Genomic DNA, 27,098 nt, shown 5'->3' on the forward strand with positions numbered 1-27,098 from the left:
ATGTACATCGAATACAAACTACATGTAGATACTTCTTACGCACGGACGAGCAAAGCTAATACTTGTGACGTAATAATGAGCAGTGGCGTTCGAAAATCGACCGTTTGCGCTATCAATAACCTGGTATAATATCTCTTCCTTGTTCACGAATGTTCAGTTATGTCATATTCATTGCACAAATAAAAAGTAATCGTTCTTTCACAAAGAAATCGATTATATATGTGAAGTAGTCGATTACGATTACGATTACTTGGGATTTTTTCGAATGTAATCGATTGCGATTACGATTACTTGAAAATGCTGTAATCGTCGTAATCGATTACGATTACTAATCGCGATTACCCCATGTCTGATGGGAGTTGGTATAATAATAATCTGAGGCTATGTCGCTTATCATTCACAATATATGAGATGCCGAAAAACCACCCCCAGATCTATGTAAAATTTACAAAATAATTGCCCTAGTTTCTTTTACTACTCAGTTGGAGCTTAGTTGAGAAATTTGATTATATTTCTCATGTGACTTATCTTTATATAACCTCCACTTAGGTGCAGAGGCATATTCGTGGCATTTCCGTATGTCTTGTACCGAAAAATCAAGTTCAGGCCCAAATACGGCCATCAGGCTCGAGTTCAGACTGCTACCGACCGAGTATTTACTACCCGCTTATTACACCTCTGAGCTCAATCCTTTCAAAGAGTTCTGAACGCAATGATGTTTATATGGGTATATAAACCATTTTTAAGTACTTGCGCCTTGGGGATTTTTCCTCGTTACCAAATGTCATAATACGTTAAACCCATACACTACGAATGTAATGCTAACATTATGTTGGTTATATCAAGTTAGTAAGCAATCAATCTCCATTTATCTATAGAAATCACATCGAAATATAATAATGTTATGCTTGTCACATTGAGCGAGCTAGGAACTGCAGCGCTGTGATTTCTACCTATCGACAACAAACTGTGGTCTTATGAATCTGCTGCTCTGAGTCAATTAAATTATATACGCCTTGGCCTACTCTACGCTACAAACCCGTTATCGATATCGCTAATCACACGCGTAAACCTAGATTGAAAATTACCGTTTAGTTACGCAAATATTATTTGGTGACTTATAGTCACAACACATTAGTCTGTCCGCAGGGCGTATGTTAGCAAGGATTCGTACAATTGAGCATATCGGTCGATAGAATCAATTTGGTAACGTTCCGGGACTTGATACCTACGGGAAGTATTGCGTCAATATATCCATAACAAGACGGAGTTGCAACAAAAAAGTTGTGTAATCGAAAAATGTGGCAAAATAACGTTGAGATATAACCGATCGCTTTATCATATTAACCAAAATTATTTAAACAGCTTCTTTGAGGTACAGAACTTCAATATACAATTGAATAGTATATTCATATTGACATGAACCCGAATATTTTCGGCGGACACTCGTCAGGGGTAATCGTCAGCAACTAGTAGAGGATTCGAAAGAACAGCGTGACGTCATATTTTGTGTTACGATTGTTGATATACGCTGTTCTTTCGAATTCTCTACTAGTTGCTGACGATTACCCCTGACGAGTGTCAGCCGAAAATATTCGGGTTCATGTCAATATGAATATACTATTCAATAACCAAAATTAATTGGAAAAATAGTGACCGATGGAAAAATACGATACACACGTGAATAAGCAATGATGCGGGAGCAATCAAAATATACTGACTGATAGTTGCTGTTTGTTATTCTCAACAGCACAACGTGAGGCGCTATTTTCACATTTTCAAGTTTGAAATATTCTGCTGGTTAAAACTTGTAGTTGATCATACTGACAGGCACTACGAAATACACGCAGGCTTAGGAAAGAGCGCGGATTAGCTTTTTTTTTAATCCAAATCCCATCCGTGGATTCAATTCGTAGGCCTATACCTCCGAGTAGGAATGAAAATATTGGATTCAATTAGTATCATATCCATTTACGGCTCGTTCAAAAATTTAGGGCGAATGACTAGCGTGGTGCGAATGGAAATCCGGATTGATTGCGGATGAAAATCGTCCATATTTCTCACTTTTTCTGACGTGGAATAATTCAAATAAACTTGATAGGATATTAAGTAGAATGTGTCCGTAACTTCGGTCGCTTGGACGCAATTCTAAAAATTTGTTCACAAGTGAGGAACGCCCCTGATGCGTTGATATTGCAAAGTTTGGGATCATTTTTCCGCGCGAGAGGATTACGTCACCGCCTAGAAAAGATGTAGTGGAATGGGTAATGGGTATCAGTTGCTCGATAACCTCCGCCGTGTACGGACCTCGGTGTCAAACTCAATTTGGGTCGCGGGCCGGATTCAAACATTTTGATCGCTCACTGGCCGCACCAGTCAAATGATCTCAAAATGTTAGCTTCAAATCCATACTGTCGTTTTTCACTGGGATGCTTTATTATCAAAGCATGATATTACATATCATAAATAAGGCCCATGCAAGCAATGGCGTTATTCACAAACAGCGGATGGACAAAACCACGATGATCGGCCGATTGAATGGAGCTATACACCACTATAACGACGATCTAAGTTGGTATACTTCTATGCTCCTCCTTTTGTTTTAGTCTTGATACGGCGTTGGCCCTGCATTTCGTTGTAAGGTAGGCCTATCCAAGAGATTTTATTGTAAACGCGGGCGTTGGAATTTATTTCATTGTTTTAAAATCTGCAGAACAAGGCTTGGGCCCGCTGGATCAGAATACGGTATTCAGCGTTATCACCAAATATATTTGAATTGTATTCTTTCTGCAACTTATATCATCCATGCACCTTACATATAACGGTTTCGTATTGGCGTTTTCGCCCCTGTGATAAATATCATCGACTTGTCCCTAATAGTGCCTATTGTGAAACCGCAACAACGCAGTCAGATGGTTATAATGTGGTTTGTGAACAATGAACATGTTCGACATTTGCTGTTTTGGGGAATTATTTACTGCAAGTATTTCTTATCTAAAATCTCAACTTTTGCCCATTGCAATAACATGTTCGTAATGAGAACTACACCATTTAGGCTTAGACACGCTTTCCTTTTCTTGGCTGATCTCAGACCGAGTCTATAAGGCATAGGCCTATATATAATTAACTGGTGATGCCACTATAAGCTTGCTGATCCAGAGAAAAAATTTTCCTAGTTCGTATTCGTACCGCCTTTGTTTGTACTACGAACTTTGTAATAGTGCGAACTCTGCCGATTTAACTTGAGCACCCTCTGCAGAGCAAAATCAAATCCACCAAGACGCATCTCTTACGATATTTCTTCTGCAGCTTAATGTAAGCCTAATCAGACTGTTGAAACTTATTCCTCTTTATGTATAAGGATATTTGCGATATGAAAGACAGTTTGGCAATATTTCAGTCAGTTTGCCAATATTGTATGATTGCCCTAAGAGCCATTCCGCAGTTGGCAACCCTGGCGCTAGCTGATATTACTGTGTGTTAATCATGAATCTTATATAAGTAATAATTATTCAAGAAGGTGTAAGTGTTGGCTTTGGCAACCGCAAGGATACCGCTCGTTGTTCGTGAAAGGTATGTTGATTTGTGTATTGCACGAAGGTGGTCAAAGTAGTCAAGAAAGCTACTCAAGTAGAAATACAAGTAGCGACGAAAAAATCTACTTAAGTACGAGTAGAAGTACTTCTTCCATAAGCAACCTAAAACTACTTGAAGTAGAAGTAGAATTTACTGACTTTAGTTGTGAAAACGATCGTAGTTCGTTCGCAGGGATTGTCAAAAGGTGCAAATTGAGCTATGTGAAAGGGGTTGATCTTGATCCATATTGATGCATACCGCAGGAGGTATTAAATTTTCGACAGCATAAGCATTCATAGGATGAACAGGATAGACTTGATATGGAAATGCGATATATTATTACTTTGTACTTCAACATGTATGTTATCCAGATAAAAGAACTCAAACTATAGGCTACGATACTGGGAATTGAAAGTGAAATATAACTACTACTTCTAAAAGCGGAAAATGTATTTCATGTCTTTAGTCCAGAAAGTTTCAAAGGTGGTATGCTTAAACAGTTCTAAAACTAAAAAAAACTCAGGGTCCACTTTTCCAGATTAGAACACGCCATGGAATGCTAGATTACGACATGATAACTAAATGCTAGATTGCGAAACATCAGTTTCAAACGTTATGATGAGCCATATATACTGTGATGAAATATTTCATATGGGCGAAGGGCGACAATGTGGTGTGAACGAAAAAACGCCAACCCGCTACCTAAATTATATTCACCGATACTTTCTTGAAATCATTTTGGTTACTTCGTATCCACTTGGCGCGACGAAAATTCTGGGCTTAACTCAATTTTTATGAAAATTGAAATGTTAATGCTCCTTGAAAACAGCCCCAAAATTCCTCGGGCTAGCTTCTTGAGTGGAGAATCAAACTACTTCTATTTGACAGACTAAAAATAGCGAAAAGTAAGTAAGTGGATCACAAAATATTACAAAGTAAAAGTAGCGAAAATCAGATCTACTTGAGTAAGTACCAGAAGTAAAGGAAAACTACTTGATTACTTCGAAAAAGTAGAAGTAATTCGTTACTGACCACCTCTTGTATTGCATAGACAAGAAGTGAATGAAGCCTGGTCTGGTCTCTATTTATAGTATTTTTATTCACACTGTGATGTTCGATCAATGAAGGTTGTTTTGCCACTTACGTTCTTACCTTGCGCATAAATTGACATCGTAACATGCCGCTTGGATTCCCAAACTAAACCCAAGAGCTCTACAATGTGTCATCACTATCATCGGAACCGTAAACCACCTATATAGACTGGTCAGTGGTCACATGATTTCAAAAATTGCGAGGGAATCTTACATGATTAACTTTCGAGCACATTTTAACTTCGATATGGAGCGTGTAAGCTCGCAATCTGTATGCCTGTTATTGATTTTAGACCTCATGTTCCATTTTCACCATCGAATCGGCAAACGATCAGCTTAGGCTTATTCTGATGTCAGTCATAATAGACGACATCCTAAATCCCTCCCCTCGGCGATGCAACAGCTGACACACATCGATGGCCTACGGGCAAACTCTCCGTTGTGATTGTGAAATGTAAATCAAAAAGATGTATTGTTGGCAATGAACTTGGATACTTCGAAAAGAGTGAAATTTCTTCGATATTTTCTAAGTCGCGCGAACGGGATTCACCGTTGAATCGGCTGAGAAAGCTCTTCCAGTCTGGGCGTACAGCGCGCCTTTTTGGCGGCAACACTCACGAGAAAAGCGTCCGGGTTAAATTGTACATGGTCCATAGTGGCTCTGGAAGCGAAAGAGTCAGTTTATTCCACATACAGGCAGACATAATCAGCTAAAACGTAGCACTTCTAGGTTTTCGGAATACTTGCACTACTGGCTCAAGCGACTGTGATTTTAGAGGCTATACTTCCTCTTCTTTATTACAACCAAGGCCGTTTGAAAAAGTTTTGTAAGTAGCGAAATCCTGCTTGAGTACTTCGAAATGGACAAAAACTTTGCTATTGACCATGACCACTCCCGTTTTGATACATATCAAAGAGGTAGTCAAAGTAGCCAGCGGTGCGGCTCGAGTACAAATGGAAGTAATACCGTGAGTTTCTACAATTTCAAGCAGAAGTAGTAGAAGTAGACCTTATAGAGCTCGACACAAATTTTCTCCCCCCATATCTATAGACCCGAAAAAGAGGACATATATAAACGGCAAATTTAGTCACCCAACTCTGATCGCTGGTGATTTGACTAAAAAAGGTCATTCTCGTATCACATGCAGAATAAGCCGTCTTCAAGTGCATTTTTACAGTCGTAATTGAATATATCTCACTGGACGTTCTAACATTTTCGCCCCCCTATCGCCCGCTTCGGTATTTTAGCGACCTTGTTTCTCAAAAACCGCCCACGTTGGGAACCACTGCTCTAGACATTCTACATGGCTTGATTCAAGTCTTGTTTATCAGGACCGATAGTTGAAAATAGGCTCAGAATCTGTCTTTTATCCGTTTGAATAAATATGTTATGAGTGAGAACAAAAGATATATTGTGAATAGCCTATAGCTTCGATACAACCCAAGGGTTGTAAAAAGTGAGTTGAGCCTGCCTTGAACTCGATAACGGACAATGAACAATAAAATATCACCCGAGAAAGAAGTTAAGTGGCAAAATATACTGGAGTACTCGGAAAAATTAGTACCTCGTTACTGACCACCATTGCATATACACAACAAATGTTACCTTATAATAGGCGTCGCCAATTGCTCGTGTCTGGGAGTGGCAGTTGCGCGTCGAGTCGCTCGGGAAATGGTCCATTGTACCGGCCGGTTTGGAACGTAGCCATCGGCGAATCCTTTGCATTTCGCCATCTCGATGAGGCGAGGACTAGCCGACGCGGCCCTGGCGTTATTCGACACCTGAAATATCGCGATGATGCAGCGGAGTGTTGCGAATAGGGTTCGGCACACTGATACGAGTAATCGAATCCGAATAGAGCATTAATTTTAATGATTCGAGTAGAGTTGTGAGAATTTTTTTTTTCGAGTACGCTCCTTTCCACTAAGGGCCGAGATCATAAAGGGGGCCGATCTGGGAGACTGCTAATCATGCGATCAAAAGCTGGTAAGCCAGACGCATTTTTGGCGGAGATCATAAAGTTATAGCTGATCCGGAAGAATACTAATTGTCTGATTTAAAACTGCTGGCCGCGACGCAGAAGTTCACTAAGGTTTCGAGAAATGATTACTCGACGTGTCCCGGGTTTTCAATCAAATGGAGTTATTTGTTGCATCATGATGGGAAAACGCGCTATTGGCTGTCACCTGCCAGTTTGTTTGTTTTTGGGGTATTCATGGTGTTTGTCGACTACTATGGTCATTTACACCAGGCCGAAATTCTTCTTATTTTCCGTAACTGCCGACTTATAGCACGGCCCACCTCTAGGCTTTTGTAAGACACCGCTGACGCGGATGAGGTGACGAGTAGGAGCCTAGGTAAACCTCCAACACATAGATATCGTAATTCGGAAGTCGACCTCGGTCGGACTCGAACCCGCACCCAATGGAGTTGCAGCCGCGGATTATACCACTGCGCTGTCTCGTCACCCCCACCTGCCAGTTGTCAATTTGTTAAATGAAACGGCGGCCTGCCGATGAAGATACTGCGAATATTATAGGTAGAATTATCATCATCACAAAATGAAAGTCGTGCGCAATCAGTACGGTACAGCAAAGAAACGGATTAGGGAATATGAAGGATATATCGCTCTACAAGCGTACAGTTGGACTGGTGTCGACACAAGCAAATCTCACGGTTCAATGAAATTGTATCACGTCACAATTTCCATTTGGCTACAGGCAATTTGACGGTTATTTTTGACCGGCTTGCCGAGCAATAAATTTGATGAATCGGGTATCAATCGAAAGCCAACTCTGCACTGATTACGAAAATATAAATTTTATTCCACTCATGGCCCTGGAACCCCCACAATCAGCCCCAAATTATTCATTGTTGAGTAGATTGGCAGTGTGACGCAACAATGCTGTCTGACGAAACGAGAGAGAAACTAAAGAGCAAGGATGCGGCCGAGCGGCGGAGAGCGGGATCAGCTGACGTCGCGGCAATAGCTATGTGCAATTATAGATAACTAACCTAGCTATACTTAGACGGAAGGATCTCCATAAGTTGAAGGATATTGCAGGAAAATTCGTAGGTCCCAAATACATTCTGTGGACCCAGTTCTACCTTTACAAATCAAGGAAAGGCTGGTAATGTGTGCTCGCTTTTAGCGAAGCGCCTATAGAAAGTATCAACAGCGCCACGCATCTCTGGAGCCCTACGCAACAACCGGGCTACGGTAATTGATATCATAATAATCTGACAGATCCAATGTAGACTACTTAGACGTAGCCTACATATCTCTATCAGCTGAAGGATATTGCGCGAAAATTGGTAGGGACCAAATACATTCTGTGGACCCAGTTCTACCTTTACAAATCAAGGAAAGGCTGGTAATGTGTGCTCGCTTTTAGCGAAGCGCCTATAGAAAGTATCAACAGCGCCACGCGTCTCTGGAGCCCTACGCAACTAGCGGGCTAAGGCAATCGATAATCATAATAATGTGACATATCTAATGTAGACTACTTAGACGTAGCCTACATATCTCTATCAGCTGAAGGATATTGCGCGAAAATTGGTAGGGACCAAATACATTCTGTGGACCCAGTTCTACCTTTACAAATCAAGGAAAGGCTGGTAATGTGTGCTCGCTTTTAGCGAAGCGCCTATAGAAAGTATCAACAGCGCCTCGCATCTCTGGAGCCCTACGCAACAACCGGGCTACGGTAATCGATATCATAATAATCTGACATATCCAATGTAGACTACTTAGACGTAGCCTACATATCTCTATCAGCTGAAGGATATTGCGCGAAAATTGGTAGGGACCAAATACATTCTGTGGACCCAGTTCTACCTTTACAAATCAAGGAAAGGCTGGTAATGTGTGCTCGCTTTTAGCGAAGCGCCTATAGAAAGTATCAACAGCGCCACGCGTCTCTGGAGCCCTACGCAACTAGCGGGCTAAGGCAATCGATAATCATAATAATGTGACATATCTAATGTAGACAATTTAGACGTAGGCTAAATATCTCTATCAGTTGAAGGATAATGCGCGAAAATTGGTAGGGCCCTAATACATTATCTGTGGACCCAGTTCTACCCTTAAAAGTCAAGGTCAAGTCAACCAAAGCAAATAGAAAAAGTATCAACAGCGCAGCGTTTCTCTGCGACGCGATTGCACATAGCCAGGCCGTGTTATTTTTGGCATTTCAGGAGCCAGATGCCAAAACTGCCAAAAATAAATATTTGAAAATGCCAAAAATAAGCAATTTTTGGCATAAGCCAAAAATAATACGGCCTGGCAAATAGTGTATTTCGTTCATGGTGTTGTGTTAACAGGACCGCGTTACACAAAACGCGAGAAGAGCGTTTGTGAAAGGCAGGTTTCTGAATCTGGGTCCAGCCCACCCATTAGGGGTGAAAGCATTGTGTCCTAAATGGTGTGGGCACAGCGAGATTGAACGGCTGACTGCATTTGGTTTACGTCATACTTTCCAATTGTCCAAAGGCAATTTTACGATTATTTTTGACCGGCTTGTCGAGCGTCAAATTTGATAAAACCGGTATCAATGAGAAGCTGCCACAGTACTGATTATGAAAATATAAATTATATTCTATTCATGGAACTGGAACTCCCAAAATCAACCACGATTTTTGCATTGTGATCGAGTTGAACATTCTGACGCTACAGACTGTCTGGCTATTTCTGAGCTTCATAGTCTCGTTTTGCCAGACAGTCTTGTTGCGTCAATGTTCTTAAACAAGCTAACCTTCCCAGGACTCTTCCATGCGAGTTGCTAATATTAAAGCCACCTGAAGTGACAAAAGTCCTCCGACAATATATCAGTAGACTGAAGGAGAAATGATAGTCGGGCTACTAAATAGAATGTATTGAGAGACAACACAGGAAACTCCTGGAAAAGGATCGGGAAGAAAATTCTTTCCGCGATGAGATCGATGGCACTGGCGAAGTGATCTCTTTTCATGATGCATGGAAGCCGGTTCGGCCCTCCAAAGATTTTGAAGCTCTGAAAACCTTTTGTGGATGACTGGCAACATTCTTTCCCTCAACGGCTACTGCTGAAGCCGATATTTCCCAGATTCGCTGGGCGAGAAATGAATTTAGGAGAAACTTAGCTGACCTGAGATTTGAAGCACTGTTACAGTGCAAACGATTTAAGTCTATTCAACAGCTGTAACAATCAGCTGTTGAGCGTGTTTGTTCGGCTTTTCTTTCTTCATTTTGCTCATTGGCACCGATTCCGATGAATACTGCACATTTTGTGGTTTCGTTTGATATTATTAACCTATGAAATCGTTAGGTGTTTTCTTCTTCTTATTTTTTGTTGACACTGATTATACGTGTATGCTGCACATTTTGTGGTGTCTTTTGACAAACTAGCCCAAATAAAGCGTTTTTGTGACTAATTCGAGGCTGAAACTATCTATTTAGAGGACGATGCCAAAACTGCCAAAAATAAAAATCGAAAAATGCCAAAAATAAGTTATTTTTGGCAGTTTTGGCATATGCCAAAAATAACACGGCCTGCACATAGCTATTGCCGCGACGTCAGCTGATCCCACTCTCGCCGCTCGGCCGCATCCTTGCTCTTGAGTTTCTCTCTCGTTTCGCCTGACAGCATTGTTGCGTCACACTGCCAATCTACTCAACATTGAATAATTTGGGGCTGATTGTGGGGGTTCCAGGGCCATGAGTGGAATAAAATTTATATTTTCGTAATCAGTGCAGAGTCAGCTTTCGATTGATACCCGATTCATCAAATTTATTGCTCGGCAAGTCGGTCAAAGATAACCGTCAATTTGCCTGTAGCCAAATGGAAACTGTGACGTGATACAATTTCATTGAACCGTGAGATTTGCTTGTGTCGACACCATATAGGACACTATGGTTGGACGATTGTCGGATTGTGTAGTAGTGACAAGTGAAGCCACTACCAAAGTACCATGGAGACAATCGTCACGGTCATTATCGGAAATATTAGGATTATTCGCGCGTAGTAAGGTTACTCAGAGTAGGTAGTGTTTATAAATGACTAGTTATTTATTGTTTGTTCCGGTTTGTTAAATCACGTGATTAAAAGTAGCTTAATGCGGTGCGATCAACCGTTTTTTTTTTAAATCCTGATGAACGCGATAATCGACTGCAACGATAATGGGGCGTAGTGGTGACGATAAGCACTTACTAATAGGGCGGCCCTCGAAGTTGATCTGGGCTCCTGTCCCCCCGGTCCTGTCAGAATTCTCTTTTTAACTGTCATAACCTTCCATGCCATCAAATTATTCGTTGGGATTGCTAGCATTCTGATTACATTTTGTGATATGACGATAAGGGGGGCGCGAAATTTTTCACTATAATAAACGGGGGCGTGTCTATAAAAGTTTGAAAACCGCTGAGCTAGTGAAAATACGCAAATGCAGCCATCACATTAGAACCATTGACGTTTGTTGTTTGCTGTTATTTCATTATGTTGTTCTTCTTGTGACTGGTGGTGAAAAAAACAATTTCATGCATCCCATTAACCCTGACTGATAATGCCTAGTTTAATAGTATTCGCTATTACGCCTCGCATAGGTCAAACGCGTCATTATGACGTCATAAATGGCGGAAAAATTTTTGACCTCTTCCAGCGCGCGTAATTTATTTAGGTCAGTGGTTCCCAAATTTTTTCGGTGTGAGGGCCAAATTTCGAATTTCAGAGTACGGTCGGGGCCGCACGAACACTACGGCTATGAAACGGACCCAAACAGTCATCATGACTATTTCGGAGTAGTTTTATTGTCCAGCCGAGATTTCAAAACTGTACAATGTTTACCGCTACTTATCTGCTGCATTGGGTGTCCGTTGAGTGAATCAGCTTTTCTCGCCTAAACGCGCGAAGCGCGAGAAATTTCGTTAGTTTCATTACTGAATCGGTCAATATGATCGGGAATAGCATGTATTATTGCTATCAATTTTCATCCGGTCTCCGTTCACGTAATCTGATTTACCGGTAGAGCTTAGTGAGGTGTGTTTGAAAAGGTATAGGCCCCCTCAATAGTAATTAAACATCTCCGAGGTATACCCGCTGACAGGAACGTAACAGCACTTCGTCAAGACCCCGGGCTCCCATAGGGTGATATACTGACCCCGCATCACGTTGTTCGCTTTTGCCACGAAATTAACGTTGTACTGTTTAGTGAGACAGCGCAACTCGCGAATATTTCGATAATTCATGATAAAATCGGTGAATAAGATCGGGAATTGCATGGTTGTCCTCTTTGCCCACGTAATCAGATCTACCGGTAGAGCTGAGTGAGAGGTGTCTTTAAAACTGCAGACCCCGTAAAAGTAAACATCTTCGGGCGGGCGGACCCCTAGGTATGACTTCTTTACATGATATTATTTCGTGACCTCCTGTCTGCTATATCAAAAAATGTAGAATTGCCCAAACCTGCCAAACTGGAAGATCACACGATTTCAGATTGGTATTTCTTCACTGGCATATAATTGTCTTTCCTGCGGGATGGTAATTGTCTTGTGAGGTTCAGATTTCCAAGACATGAACATTCGGCACCGTCATTTAGGCGCCTATATGGACAATTAAACCTATATGTATTTTGTATATATAATGAAGTTTTTGGTATTTCGAAGTTTTTGGTCAGCATAAAAGCAGTCCTTTACGGCCAAGGCTTTCTCGCTGCCGATCGTTCTGACACACTTCTTGGAGTCACATGTTACATGGCCTAAAACTTTATCTGTCTTGGTGCGTTGTGGTGCGGTCATGGCCAACGCTGATATGCCCATTTCTATAAATCTTGCATATTTTTTCTTGGGGAATAGTACCCAATAATCAAGATAAGTGGCGAATTGAAATCGCGCATGGCGCGAAAATCTTTTTGAAAAAGTTGCATAAATTTTCAAAAAATACTCTATAATTTATGCTAATTCACGAAATAATTTTGGGTCCCCTTCGAGCTCGCCCCCCCCTCAATTGGGGGTTTTGGGTGCGGCAGTTACGGCCTTGACTACAGGACTACCAATTATGCTGCTTTTAGCCGGCTAATCAGTATGCATCTCGGCGCAGACTTCGACTATAAAATTTTCAGCTTTTCCAAATTAGATTAGGATTAGATCACTGGCATTTCGCTCCAATCTAGTGAAATTAGACAGCTAGAATTATCTAGCTGTCCAAGTCTGTCTCGGCGTATTCAACCGTGAGTCACGTGTTGCACATGTAGTTAGGTCACGTGTTGCACATAGGGTTACCATACGTCCTCCTTTAAGATGATTTGTCCTCTTTTTTTGATTTCTTTTAAAGTGTCCTCTTTTCTGAGATTTTGTCTTCTTTTTTGAGGATTTTGGTTACATATAGGGCCAAATTCGAATGATATACATTAAGTCAGCACTGTATGAACGCTACGGCGGCTACTTCGGGAGCTGGACCGGAAAGTTTAGCTTTTTTCTAGTCAGCCACCTGGTAATGTGAAAGAAAAACTGTATTTTCCGGGAGTTGAGCCTATTTTTCTTTTTTAGTCAAGCGACCACGAAGTGTGAAAAATTTACCATTTCTTCAGGATTTTCCTCCGGTTTTGAAGGTTATCAATACCTATTTATAGCTATAGCCATTGCTCGTTCAACTGGAAAGTTACAACGTTAGCAGTCTATACTCACATCTTTCCTGCAATTCTATAATTAAAAACTACAGAGGCCAAGCCAAGCAAGAGTATTTTATAAATATAAATTTTATTTTTTGTCATAAATCGATTTCTGAATATAGTTTGGGGGCCGCACTTGGGAATCACTGATTTAGGTGGTACGCGAGCACTGCATAATACCTCGAAATGGTACCTGGGTGAAATAAGGTTGGGAACCACTAGCCACTACCGTAATTTTCCGAATATAGTGCGCCCCCATGTATAATACGCACCCTTAAAATGACGTGCATATTCTGGGATAAAGCCTGTACCCATGTATAGTACGCACCCTGCATTCGCAGTACGTGAGTGCATGAATAGTTGCGGTTTAGTATTCGATGTTGTTCTGTTTTGCGATGTCACTGTCGAGCAATCATGACATAATGATCGCTAATCATAATACAATTAACGGCATTGTCTCTAAACGAGAGTAGATAGTAGCCAAAGCCTGTGAGGTCGGCGACGCGATAGCTCAGGCTAGCGACACACGACATCTTGCGCACGTGGCCTATTACAATTACAGATGAGATTGCTCAGGCCAACGGTTATGTCGGGCGCACCAGTCCTGTTGGAGATGCGACTGATTACGCAAGCGATTATATCTTGCGCACATGGCCTCTTTTGTATGCGATTGTTAAGGCCTGGTTGACGCGATGAATCAACAAGGATTGCCGCGCACGCTTGTAGCAATCAGCGACCTAATTTCGCTCGCGTACAAACGGCAAACCAACTCAGCAAGAGATCGTGGGCTTTGCAGACGACACTCGTTAATTAGAAACACGCTTTTCGTTAATTGGCAGCGCGTTACACTCTATAATACCAATAACGGGGCCCAATGGCTAGAGGTGATGCGCAATTTAAACAAACATGAAGAAAGGTGTGATTTCAAGTTTTTGATCGAGGGATTATTTTTCAAGGCTTGCTGTACACATGTATAATACGCACCCCCTATTTTAGGGCAAAAAATCGGTGAAATTTTGCGCATTATACATGGAAAATTACGGTACTCTATAGGCCGAGGTGGATGCCAGTCTAAAAGACCGCAACTGCGCGTCGTTCGACATGTTCATTACATCGCATTGTGTCTTATCACATTGTGTGTGTGTCTTATTATCCAACTTTATGATCTCCGCCGTATTAAGAGTTATATTAATTATCCCTGAGAATTATAGTTTCGGTACTTTTGCCATCCTCAAAGCCTTGAAACCTCGATTGATCGTATCACAGCATCCAAACATTTAGGACAAAGCTATACGTACGTTACCGGAAATGGCTTTCCTATGAAGTCTTTATCAATTCGCAGCATTGTCACGAAGTGTAATGGCTGGTGGTGGTTCTCAAACTTTTTTAAACACGCCCCCCTTTATGATAGTGAAAAATGTCGCGCCCCCTTATTGTCATATCACGAAATACGACCAGAATGCTAGAAATCCCAACGGATAGTTTGATGGCATGGAAGGTTATGATTGGTGATGAGAGTATTAACAAATATGAAATTCAGACAACACACAAAGCAATAACCATGAATCGGAGGTAAATCGCGCGAAGCGAGAAAAAAATTTCATTTGACCTCAGTTTCGCGTCCCCCTTCAGATGCTTTCACGCCCCCCACCCCAGTTTGAGAACCACTGGACTACGGCAAGTTTTTGCGACTTTTTTACAACTTCCGGAAGCTTCCTAAATTCTCAGACGTTATGTAGTATGTAGGGATGGTGTGAACGTGAGGTTTACGTTCGCGTTCTGTGTGTGCACCTCAGAAATTTAGAGGTTCACGTTCACAAACGAACCCTGGTAGGTTCTGCACTGTGAACCATTTTCATATATTACAATTTTCACTTTATTATTACATCTTTGATTGAAATTCATTGCATTGCAATTGGGATACTCTATGCATGGCCCTGGCAGCATAAAATAATCAACATTTAACGAGCATGCACCTTGACAATCTCAAAGATTTTACTTGCTTTGTTAAAAAGTTTGCTCGAATATTAGCGACTGTGCTGTGAGCTTGATGCGCAATCAAACAGCATCAATAGCGAAATACACTACATGTGCGTAGTCGGCGAATGATGCTTATTCAACGAATCAATGAAAGATTCATATATAGGTATGGGTCGAAAACACACGAAATAATCTTATGTGGTCGCATGAAGGGTACATATTTGAACTTTACGCATCATTCTTACTGATGCAGCGTGATATTGCGATATACATACATGTCGAATCGGATCCTCGGGCGATCGGGAATCGATGAAGGGGCCTTCGTCCCGCGCTTTGGCCTGCGCCAGTTCTGACACGCGGTCCGAACAGTAGGCTCTCAACGCGAATCGGTCTACTTTCGTCATCACCTGAATTCAGAGTGTCATCAACTGTCACGCCGCCATGCTAGTGGAACTTAGCCTGTACTAACCCGCGGACGCTTACGGTAATCCGCAAGCCTTCGCTGGAACACCAAATTTTCGCTGAGTCAAATGAATAAAAATGTACCACAGTACACACCTAACTTGACATCTAATACTTTACTATAAATTGCTACTGCACAAATTGACCTGTGCATCAACAGAGTGTTAAAACGAAACGAAAACATGATTGAAAGTCAGCGTGACTTTTGCGCTCTTCCCATTCAGATACCAGTTCGGCAAAGCGAGGCTTCGCCTTGTAAAGTGTCATCGTATCGTTCGGTGGAAACGAAACAGTGTGATACCAAGTGATTAATTACAAAGTGAGTGTATGCATAATGGAGATATAATCGGTATTTCGGAGGGTCGGGATTTCAATTTCGAACACCTTCCTTGTGTACGCCAATGCACACGACCTAAACCACCACACCACAACATACACAATTTTACTACTGATAGGACCTCCACGCTTTCTGGTGTCCCTACACTGCAGAGAGAGAGAGAGTGTGGAATAAGGTTTTTACCTCGCTGTTTGGTACGTAGTCCGGATGAGGCTTTTTCGGAATTGCCAATTCTGCCGTACGTGGTCGTTCTCTGCAAAATCGAGCCTGCGAGGCCACTTTCCAGATCGGAGAAGCACGACCGCAGCTGTATTGGTGTTGGTGTCTGAGCGCAAAATAATACCCCATGTCGAAAGCTTTGGTCGTTGCGAACATTCAGAGACAGACCTGTGCTCTTGGAATTCCGGCGGCGGGTGCTTCGGCCGCGCCAGCTCTAAGACACGATTGTTTGGTCGGGCCAGGAGGGCGCCATCCTTAACTTCCCATATTTGCGAGTTCCTGCCGCAGCTGTATACGAACTCCGGACGGTTTACCTGACGCGGAAATATTTGATGCTGACTACAATCCGTGCATAAGGTGCATTACGTTAATTTATCACAAAGGCAAGGCATGATCGAGACACGTCATTCTACGACGCAGTGTTGGGAACAAGTCACTACCTTCGAGTCACAAGTAATATCGAGTCATTGAACATTTTGACTCGAGTCAAATCAAGTTGATTCAAGGTAAATCGAATTTTCGAAGTATATGAAGCACGATTAAGTTATTACATTTTGGAAGATGATTGAAGTACAGATGGAGTCGCTATTTATTCTGACTGTTGTAACGATTATGGAGTTCATTATGAATGCAAAATGGTGTTGTATCGCTCACACCTACGTAACTGCTAAACTGCGTATGTATAACGATACATACAGCCCAGCCAAAATAGACGATACAATAAGAAACCTCAGGAGGTTGAAATAAATTGATATGATACAGTACGTGCCCCCGCCTACACATCCATAAGAAAATATTTAAGCTTACGCTAATAGTTGACAGTGAGCACTGAGCAGTCTATAGAACAGAAATACACTGCTACCAATCAGAGGTGGTCAAAGTAGTCAAGAAAGCTACTCAAGTAGAAGTAGCGACGAAAAAATCTACTCAAGTACGAGTAGAAGTACTTCTTCCATAAGCAACCTAAAACTACTTGAAGTAGAAGTAGAATTGGCCGATTTTAAATCTACTCAAGTAAGTAAGTAGTTGTGAAAACGATCCTAATTCGTTCACATGGATTGTCAAAAGGTGCAAATTTAACTGTGCGAAAGGTGCCGAGCTCGATTCATATTGATGCATACCAGGAAGTATCCAATTTTCGACAGCATAAGTATTCGTCCGCATCATGGGATGAAAATGATAGTATTGATATGGAAATGCGACACTAATCCTCTGTTTTCTCGAACAGATCGTTTTAGAAAATATCATGGTATGGCGCCCTCCCCCGTTTTATAAGACCCGTAGTTTAGTCGAAGAGCAATACGGAGAACTTGTATAGGATACGGTATAAACACTTTGCGCGATTAGTAAACGGTAAGAAAAAATATGGTGGACCGTAAAAATGCCATATTGTGAAGTTTTATTTCCGGAAATTAAAGGCATTACTACACTTGCTTTTATACTTCAAGATGTAGCCTATGTTATCCAGACAAAAGAACTGGACAAGAAATATTAATTAGAGCTCAAAGTATATGATACTGGGAATTGAAAGTGAAATATAAATACTACTTCTAAAAGCGGAACATGTATTTCATGTCCTTAGTCCAGAAAGTTTCAAAGGTGGTGTGCTAAAACAGCTCTAAAACTAAAAAAAAGTCAGAATCCACTTTTCCAGATTTGGACAAGCCATGGACGTGCAAGATTATGATATGACAAGTAGCCTAAATGCTAGATTGCTAGTTTCAAACGTAGTGATGAGCCATATCTACTGTGATGAAATATTTCATTTATTCCCGAAGGGCGACAATGTGGTGTGAACGGAACAACACCAACCCGCAACCTAAATTATATTCCCCGATACTTTCGTGAAATCATACTGGCCACCCCGTATCCACTGCGCGCGAAGCGCGACGAAAATTCTGGGCTTTACTCAACTTTTGTGAAAATTAAATGGTATTACTCCGTGGAAAAAGCCCCGAAATTCTTCAGGCTATCTTCCTGATTGGAGGATTGAACTACTTCTACTTGACAAACTGAAAATAGCGAGAAGTAAGTAGGTCACAAAATATTACGAAGTATAGAAGTATATAAGTAGCGAAAGTCATATCTACTTGAGTAAGTACCAGAAGTAGAGGAAAACTACTTGAGTACTTCGAAAAAGTAGAAGTACTTCGTTACTGACCACCTCTGCTACCTATAGATTGCTACCAGTCTATGCGACAATGTAACGCTTATACGACGTAGGTTCTCATCATTTTGTTCGCGGAACATGCAGTTTATCTTATACACAGGTACAGACATAGGCGCCGGGTTACGAGGTGGCGCAGCCACCTCGTGACCATATTTACGAGGTGGCGGCCACCTCGTACATAATGCTCAAACGATCGAGTGATTTGTGACCAGTAATTAGTAATCAGGCGAATCGATGCGACCTCGACAGAGACGTCTTCGATTTTGATACGTGCGTGTGCCAGGCGCGCAGCCACGGGGGTTTCGGGGGTCGAACTTCCCTATTTGAAACGCGAAACCCCGTCATTTTGAAATGATCATTCTAACTTTAATATTCAGTCGCCATTCAATAATTGTGTTATCAGTGTTCCGCGCGGCTGATTTGCGAGAAACGTGTTGTAAATTACCGAGAAGAGTCTGCAATGATCTCCCGCTCAGATGGTCGCGAAATTGGGTCATTCATTTCCGTGCGCGTGGCAATCGTCGCTAGCCTGATTTATCGCGTCTTGAACAACAAGCCTGGTTCCGCAGGATTGAACAATTGCATCTGCAATTCACACTATATCATCGCTTGCCTGCGCAATCGCATCTGCATTGGCAGCTTCGGCCTGGTGTGCACGATATCATCGCTGGCCTACACAATAGCATCTGCAATAGGCCTGGTGTGAAGGATATCATTGCTGGCCTAACTATAGCGTCACGGGTCTAGTACGCTTTGGCTACTGTCCTTTGGCTTCTTTTTTTGCGAAAACTGTCGCCGAGACTGCGTAATACGTCCAGGCGCCTAAATAGACGTTCTGCTTTTCTGAAATCTAAATTATGTGCGCCCAGCCCACGCCCATATTCGTTTACAAAACCATTCATGACTAGCTAGCTTCGCGATAGTCTTGGTAATCGGAGCGCGAAATTGGAGGGTGAGTTGGTGTGTGCCTGCAAATTGGAATTCTTTTCTGCGCAGATTCGTTTCTCTAACAAGGCTTTGCCAGTGACATTAATCGCGAAATGCAGCAATACAGCCTAAACACCGATATAATGAGAAAACAAAACCCATTCGTGGCGACACTGATTAGAATACACGCTTTCTCATTTGCCATCATCCATATTTCTTGTTTTTTTCATCATCATCATTGGTTTATTAGCAATTTTATCAGTTCAATACACCACAAAAATGCGATACAATGAAAAGACAGGAAGGTGTCGAAGCGACAAGGAGTAGTCTATGGAATCTGACACCCACCTTGGCCTAGGCGATGTAAAGAGGAGGCATGCACACTGAATGAAAGTAAGGAAGATAGTATAGAAGAAGAATGCGACAAGAAATAGGGCGGCATGTCATGGGAAGCGAGATCGATAGGTCAGTCGTGGTCCGGTAATCTTGAGGATGGACTGTATTTATTTAGTAGTAATTGCTTGTATTTCGACTTGAATGTGGACATGCTCGTCGACTGTCAGATGGCCGGCGGGATACTGTTCCACACATCAGGTCCGGCATATTTGATGGAGCGATGATCTTTTCGGTCGATCATATGATATTTGGACGACGTGGACGCGCGTGTGTTGTACTTGTGCGCTTTTGATTCAGAGGTAAAGAAGTCATTGAAGTATTCGGGGCAACGACCGCAGTGAAACTGATACATAAACTTGGAGATTTCTAGTTTCCGCATATCTTCTATGTTTAGGACGCCGAATCTCTTCAGCAGCGACTTATTGGATGGGCAGCCAGGCCCCTTTGGGGCCCTAGCTATGATTCGGAGCACTTTATGCTGTAGTTTCTGCAGTGGCTTGAGTGCAGTTTTACTGGCAGCCCCCCAACAGAGGATGCCATAATGTAACTTCGATTGGATTAAGGATTTAAAGAGTATCAGAAGAACCCATGCTGGTATGAAGCGCCCAAGGCTGTAGAACAGGCCGCACTTCGGTGATAATTTAGTTTCTAGGGACTGAATATGACTCTTCCAGGACATGTTCGAGTCCAGTAAAACTCCGAGATATTTGGCATTATCTGTGTTGGAAACGGGCTGACCAGCGATATTAACGGTTAGGTTATTTTTTGAATTAACTGTCAGCAATTGCGATTTCGAGGCGTTTATGCAAAGGTTGTTCTGGGCCGTCCACTCATGGACTTTGGGCATTTGGTCATCAGTCAGGGCATCCAGCTCTGCCGTCGCTATCTACTTGATACATTCGTACTCCGAAATTGTCGTACAAAGTAATTTTTCAGTGTTCCTTTCATTATTAACGTACAGTAGGCCATGCCATGCCATTGATGCATCACAATATTTTGAGAGGCACAAATTCTGATTTTATTCGATTCGTTTGAACAGGAAAGCTTCTACATTTCGATAAACTTGATTTCGGGATGTACTCGTATCGAGAACAACAATATCGAATATTAAACTATTAGGCATTATATAGACATTGGATTTCTATTGATAAAAGCACGGCATGCGCCCGGAAGTGCAATTAATTCTAGTCCGGGGGTGGCCAACCTGAGGCCGTAGAAGGAAATTTGTGCGGCCGTCAACATGTAATTCAATTAGTATGTGTTGGCGGCCGTCGACATGCAGATTGAATTTACGAATTGACCTATCTACTCCCTAAATGCTTCGTGAACGTGAATCGGGAAATCACCAATGCCGCCAAAATCGCTGTTTTAATCTGCAAACAATTGCCGCGATGCGAGTTGGTCAACGCGAAGCAAGAAACCGCAAGAGAGAATTAATGATTGGCTGCGCGATTTCGCGTTTATAATCATCATTTCTGTCTGCTTCAAGTATTGTGTTACTTGCAAGTCCAGTGTGTATTTCGTTACTCACACCAGTGACTCACGGCGTATTGCGCGTGAATAACATTGATGCAACTGCAGATCCTCAGTGAAGTAAATTCTGATTTTTGTTCGATGCATTCCGTCGGACGGACTGGTAGCGCAGGCCGCAGTTACACTTTCGAATGATCGTACCGTTTTAAGATTCCATTTAATAACTCGACTGCATGGTTTGATATTAATGAGTGCAGGGCAGGTATTAAAACGTCACGCAAATGGTTTACCGCTGCACGTACATCATCGGCATGTAGTAAAGTGCGTTTTCGTGCTGCGATGACGTCATCAATATCGAACAATTATGACGTCACAAGACTTCGCCACCTCGTAAAAACATAAAAGTCGGCGCCTATGGGTACAGGTACAGCGATTTAGTCGACGCCATCCACTTGACGACTTGAAATTGACTCGGAAATTTCGCTTCGAATCACTATAGTCGACATTTCTGAGCTGTCACGCATGTCACGCCGATGTACACCTAGTAACGCCCAAGGTCAAGTGCTACTGATATCCAAGCGTCTAATAGGGCTCGTCCTAAACTGCTCTGTAAAACTATTGACTGAAAGTTGATAGGCCTACTGTTCAAACCTCATATCGGCACTTATGAGCTGTCATGGAAACTTCTACTTTTAATCGCACCGGGTAAGTTTACAGAACCGTTAATTACGGTTGGAGTATAGCCTGAGTTTGGGTAGCGCCGATGACTGCCCCAGAGAACTTCTCAAATCGCTATTTCTGGGAGGAAACGGGTTCACTGAAAAAATCCATATTGGTAAAAACGGACCTTGAGCGTGTTCAACTGGAAGTTCTTTTTAGGCTTGGTCAGCTCCATAAGCCGCTGGGTTGGCTGACGTCTCAAGGTAGCGGGCGGAAGAGGCCACATTAAGTCCTGTTGCCCCCATTTCAAGTGAGGTCTGAAATGCACGCCGTGATCAACCCATGAAGGTAATACCTTCCTAATACTACGAACCCAAAACTAGTCAGCCATATTTGTTTGCTTTCTTTCGGCCTCGATAACGCCAATATTCTTTGCGGCGAGTATCTCGAGGGAGTATCTTTGCTGTTCCTTGGAAGTATATATACCATACGATTAAATTGAATTAAATTGAATTTCACCGAAACTACAGTCGTAAACGACCAACCTGTTGTACAAATATAATGGATCTCTCTGGTACGCAACAGGACCTGCAAAAACCGATTGAGAATGATTTTATCTGTCTGCACACATCAGGAATACCACAAACCTCAACATGGTCTAGCAATCGCTGAAGAAGTCAGCGATGGTACTCAAGAAAAGTAGAAGTTACGCCGTAAACGGAGAAAATTAAAGGTTTGAAAAGCACTCAAAAGTAAAATTTGGTCGATGGATAGCTGCCGATCGCATACTTTTAGCATTTAATCGAAAGTGAGGGAAGCATCTTCATAAGTAACGCCAAATGACGAATGGCCCCACAAATTGGCGCAATCTTCGAATTTACAGTCATATGTCTTGTCTTGATAGAGGCGCTTTTCCAGGCAGTACTTATGAATGACAGAATGACGCATAACAGTGATGTGAACTTATCCCAAAATTACTTTCTTCTTTTCGAAACCCACAGTGCAGAAAGTAAGTAGCTTTGCCTACAAAACTGTTGAAGTAGAAGTGGATAAGTGGTGAAAGCAGCCGAAACCTATTTGAGTACATCGAAATAGTAGAAGTAGTCTACTTCGATAACCACTTCCACATATATTCCATATTCGGCCTAGGCCTTAGGGCAGTGATTCCCAACCGTGGCTCTCGAAGCCGCATGCTGATGGTTTCTATGAACACTATGAACAGTTATAGTCAATTTCTGTATATGAATGCTAAAAAATGAGGGATATTATGTCTGGAGCCTTCCAAGGCCGCTTATGAAAACCGGGAAAGAGAATTCTTGCAGACTAGCGTCAAACGTATGGATGAATACCCGTCAGACAATAATAATATATCTTGAGTTATGCTGGTCATTGGCGTTTATGTATCGTGTCTGTGAAGAGTAAATTTCGACACAGTTTTACTAACATCAAAATAACGGCTCATAGTCAAGTATACCGTATAAATTGCAATACGTTAGGCCGGTTTGCGTTACCTTACCATATTTTGGAATCGGGGAGAGGACACTTTTTCAAACTTAGAAGACCGGAGGAAAATCTTGAAAAATGGTAAATTTTTCCCACTTCGTGGTCGGTTGACTAAAGAAAAGTCGGATTTCTCGCACAGCGCCCAAATTACAGTATTTTCTTTCACATTATGAGGTGGTTGACTAAAAAAAAGGTCAAATTTCCTGCTCAGCTCCCGAAATACCCGCCTGAGCGTTAGTTCAGTGCTATTTTAGGGTATCTCGGTCGAATTTTTCCCTCTTTTTAACCAAAATTGTCAAAAAGAGGAGAAAATCTCAAAACTCGCCAGTCTGCGTCTATCAATGCTAAAATAACCGATATTGAATCTATAAAAGTCTATGTGCAATGTGCATGTGCATTGTGCAATGTGCATGCTTTTGAATTGGATGACTTCGTTTAAGTAGCCTGCTCGAGTGTTTTCATGCGGCTCCAAACCATACGTACTCTGAAATTTGAAATGCGGCTCCGACATTCAAAAAGGTTGGGAACCACTGCCTTAGGACGAATAACCAATCAGCATATAGGCGGGGCTGTTCTCCATATACCGAAACAACAGCTTGCTCTTTTGTACCGAAACAGTCGTTAGGCTATTATAGTTATCCGTGACATGACATGGGCGGGTATACGACGCAAATCGATCGCATAACTGGTTAAGTACCAGTGTGAAGCAAAAAACCGTTGATCAATTGCTAGGCTACAAGGATATGCTCTGACTGATATTTAGAGTTGGTCAGTATAACGAAGTACTTCTACTTTTTCGGAGTGCGACTGAAGGCCGACATTTATACATGATTTGGAGTACTAAATCTATTTGTTTACTGAAGTCAGCCGTGAACCGGTGTTTTGAGTCTATGCCGAGTACCGCGACGGTGTCCGTGTTTAATAGGGTTACCATACGTCGGATTTGTCCTCCGTTTTCAGGTTTTTGAAAATGTCCTCCGAGGACGCCCAAATGTCCTCCTTTTTGAGATTTTGTCCTCTTTTTTGAGAATTTTTTTTTTCAGTCAACCACCTGTAAACGTGAAGGAAAAAACTGTATTTTGGGCGCTGGGCGAGAAAGTTGACCTATTTTTTAGTCAACCGACCACGAAGTGACCATTTTCTCTAGATTTTTCTCCGGAATTTTGGGTTTGAAAATTCTGAAAAAGTGTCCTCCTTTCCCGATTCCAAAATATAGTAGCCCTAGTGTTTAAGGAATGTAGTTAAGTTGGCATTATGAGAAAAATCATGCACTGAAATACATATACACAACACACGGCTATTGTGGACGACCTGTTATAGAAGCTCGCAAAAAACAGCAAGGCTATTTTACCAAGCGACAAAGAGCTCTGGACGCAGCCTAATATTAACACATCCTAATATTAACACATCCACTTGGCAGGATGTGTTAACAATGTAAATTCACTCAGTTCGATTTAGATATAAAACTGCACGTCTCGGCTGGCCAGCGTATTTTCTGCTTCACATCCGGCCCACCAGGAAAATAATTGTCCAATGTCCAACCCATCGTTTAGCTCTATAGCTGGTGCTGTAAGTTGTATCTGGTCGAGCCAAGAAAGCTTTCCAGACGCGGTACATGCAGTTTGCCGAATCCAACCAAAAAGAACGCGCTTACGAATGTCGCCAAAATATTTTTTTCTATTCGAATTGCATGGTTCCAATCCGGAAGATTATTGTATGAAATCCCCCGTAAGTTAAGTATTGACATTTAAACATAAAATTTCATGAATTAGATCAGTAATTATTAATTTAAATATAATATTACCTTGCAGATCCACCATGTTGTTCCTCGGGCTCGGTGTTCACTATGTGTTCAATGATCAGTCTCGTCTTCAATAATCAAATGAAGGCATAATACTTTGATTGGGATATACAGGCCTACGTGTAAGCTAAGATAGCTAGCTTATCGGATTGCTTAAAAGCAAGTCTTTCATTGCCTTGGAATTGAAACGATCGAATGCCGCCATTTCCAAGCGCCAGTGTTGGTATGACTTGATTCACTTACGTCAATTGACTTTACTTGGCCTTTAATATAATGGTCGCTGAATAAAGTTATAATTTACGAATACGCAAAGTGGGTCCTTCTGACTATTTCGACGAAATTTATGAGTAACTAATTTATCCTACGCGGTCAAGCATTATTTCTCCACTACAGGCCTACTGCTTCATAGCCTATTACAGCCTTCGTGTGGTATTTCAGTCAGTACAAGCGATTGCATTGAATTGTACTCCCATATTATTTAGCATGGAGTACAGAATGAAAATATTTTGTGATGTGAAATTGACTCGAAATCGGAGAATTTGACGTGAATTGACTCGTGTCGCTTTGACAATTTACTCGGCTTGACACGTAACTTTACTTCAAAATTTTCAAATCCCTTGACTTGACTCGAGTCAAAATTTTCTGTGATTCGAAGTTGGTGAATTGATAGGAGCATTGCGGAGCTGAATCAACTAATTCTAACGATGCTCTCTGCTTGATCTTTATATCCGCAAACAAACAATCTGTGTAATTAATCAATATTATCGAGTTTCTTCTGACGGTACTCTCGAAATTCATATTCAATGCAATCCGCTGTCATTAATAAGATTAGACGATTAATAATATTCGAAAAAAGAATCCCAAAATCCATACCACGATCTGCGCGATTTACATGACTGACAGCTGCGCAAAAATCTACAAACTGACTATAGCTATATAAACACGCTTTGTTCTAATATGCCGCCATATACATGAGCAACGAATCCCAGGCTAATTCTTTACAAGACACCATACCAGAGGGTCCTGACAATCACGTTCGTTCCTGAATTACGATATATCTGTAAGCCTGTGTTGCCTAAATTTTGTCAAGGCTGACTCACAATAGCGAATTCAATGTACCTTTGTTTAGGAACAATCTGCGTATGGGTCAATTATATCTCAACATTCAGACGGCCTACTGTGTAGAAGACCCTCCGGTAGGAGTGGATTTTCCTATTTTTATTACGAATGTAAACGCTGTTAACGCCATTCAAAAGGTTGTTGTGAGTCTTATAATGATTTCACCCTATTGTGTTCTCGTGTAACACCACCACGCATCGATACCCGTCTAGCAACCACGAGAAATTTGAAACCATTATTGGAATTGCCTCCGACATGTATTTCGTAGCATCCGCGTTATCGTGCGAAATATTGCTACTGACTGACGAAAATATCTCGTTATTTTTCCATTTCGCGTCATTATGTAATAACCAAGGGAGAGATATGCTGTGAGTGTGTGGGTTTTATATGGCTAATGACATTAGTCACATTCGATAATGACATTGACCACGGGACGAACACCTCAAATGGTTATACATATAACATATGCGCAAAAATATTTCACAGTAGAGTATAAACAGTTCTTCTGCACCCATTCTCGGTTACAAAAAGCATATTTTATATAACCGGAAAATGATTTTCGGGTTTACGTATCGCTGAGCGCAGTAGATCGATGATTGTCACTTCAGATCGTATCGTCATGAGCCATAATGGCCATGTGCCATGGTAACCAACAAATCCTAACATAAGTTCCCATCGCACATAAGCTTGTTTTGAGTCTTTGAATAAATTAAATTTATTTACCAGATGAGTTTTAAATTTAA

General features: G+C 41.6%; 1 protein-coding gene and 1 long non-coding RNA gene across 2 annotated transcripts; both read right to left on the bottom strand.

The window, feature by feature from the left end:
- Positions 1 to 5,106: 5,106 nt before the first annotated feature.
- Positions 5,107 to 25,424, bottom strand: LOC145440241 (sperm microtubule associated protein 2-like). Its single transcript, XM_080317816.1, has 9 exons — positions 25,240 to 25,424; positions 22,478 to 22,520; positions 22,306 to 22,401; positions 22,120 to 22,249; positions 16,475 to 16,620; positions 16,271 to 16,412; positions 15,564 to 15,695; positions 6,274 to 6,449; positions 5,107 to 5,328 (listed from the first exon to the last, which is right to left on the bottom strand). The coding sequence occupies exons 1-9, from the start codon at positions 25,253 to 25,255 to the stop codon at positions 5,214 to 5,216; spliced, it is 996 nt and encodes a 331-aa protein (XP_080173942.1). The 5' UTR covers positions 25,256 to 25,424; the 3' UTR covers positions 5,107 to 5,213.
- LOC145440256 (uncharacterized) lies at positions 6,456 to 10,913 on the bottom strand. Its single transcript, XR_013915487.1, has 3 exons — positions 10,569 to 10,913; positions 7,143 to 7,317; positions 6,456 to 6,854 (listed from the first exon to the last, which is right to left on the bottom strand). It is a non-coding gene; the product is annotated as an uncharacterized LOC145440256 (long non-coding RNA).
- Positions 25,425 to 27,098: the final 1,674 nt, after the last annotated feature.

The sequence above is a fragment of the Botryllus schlosseri genome, chromosome 6, assembly GCF_051294905.1.
Source record: "Botryllus schlosseri isolate E-star chromosome 6, Bs_hap1, whole genome shotgun sequence".
NCBI classification, from domain to species: domain Eukaryota; kingdom Metazoa; phylum Chordata; class Ascidiacea; order Stolidobranchia; family Styelidae; genus Botryllus; species Botryllus schlosseri.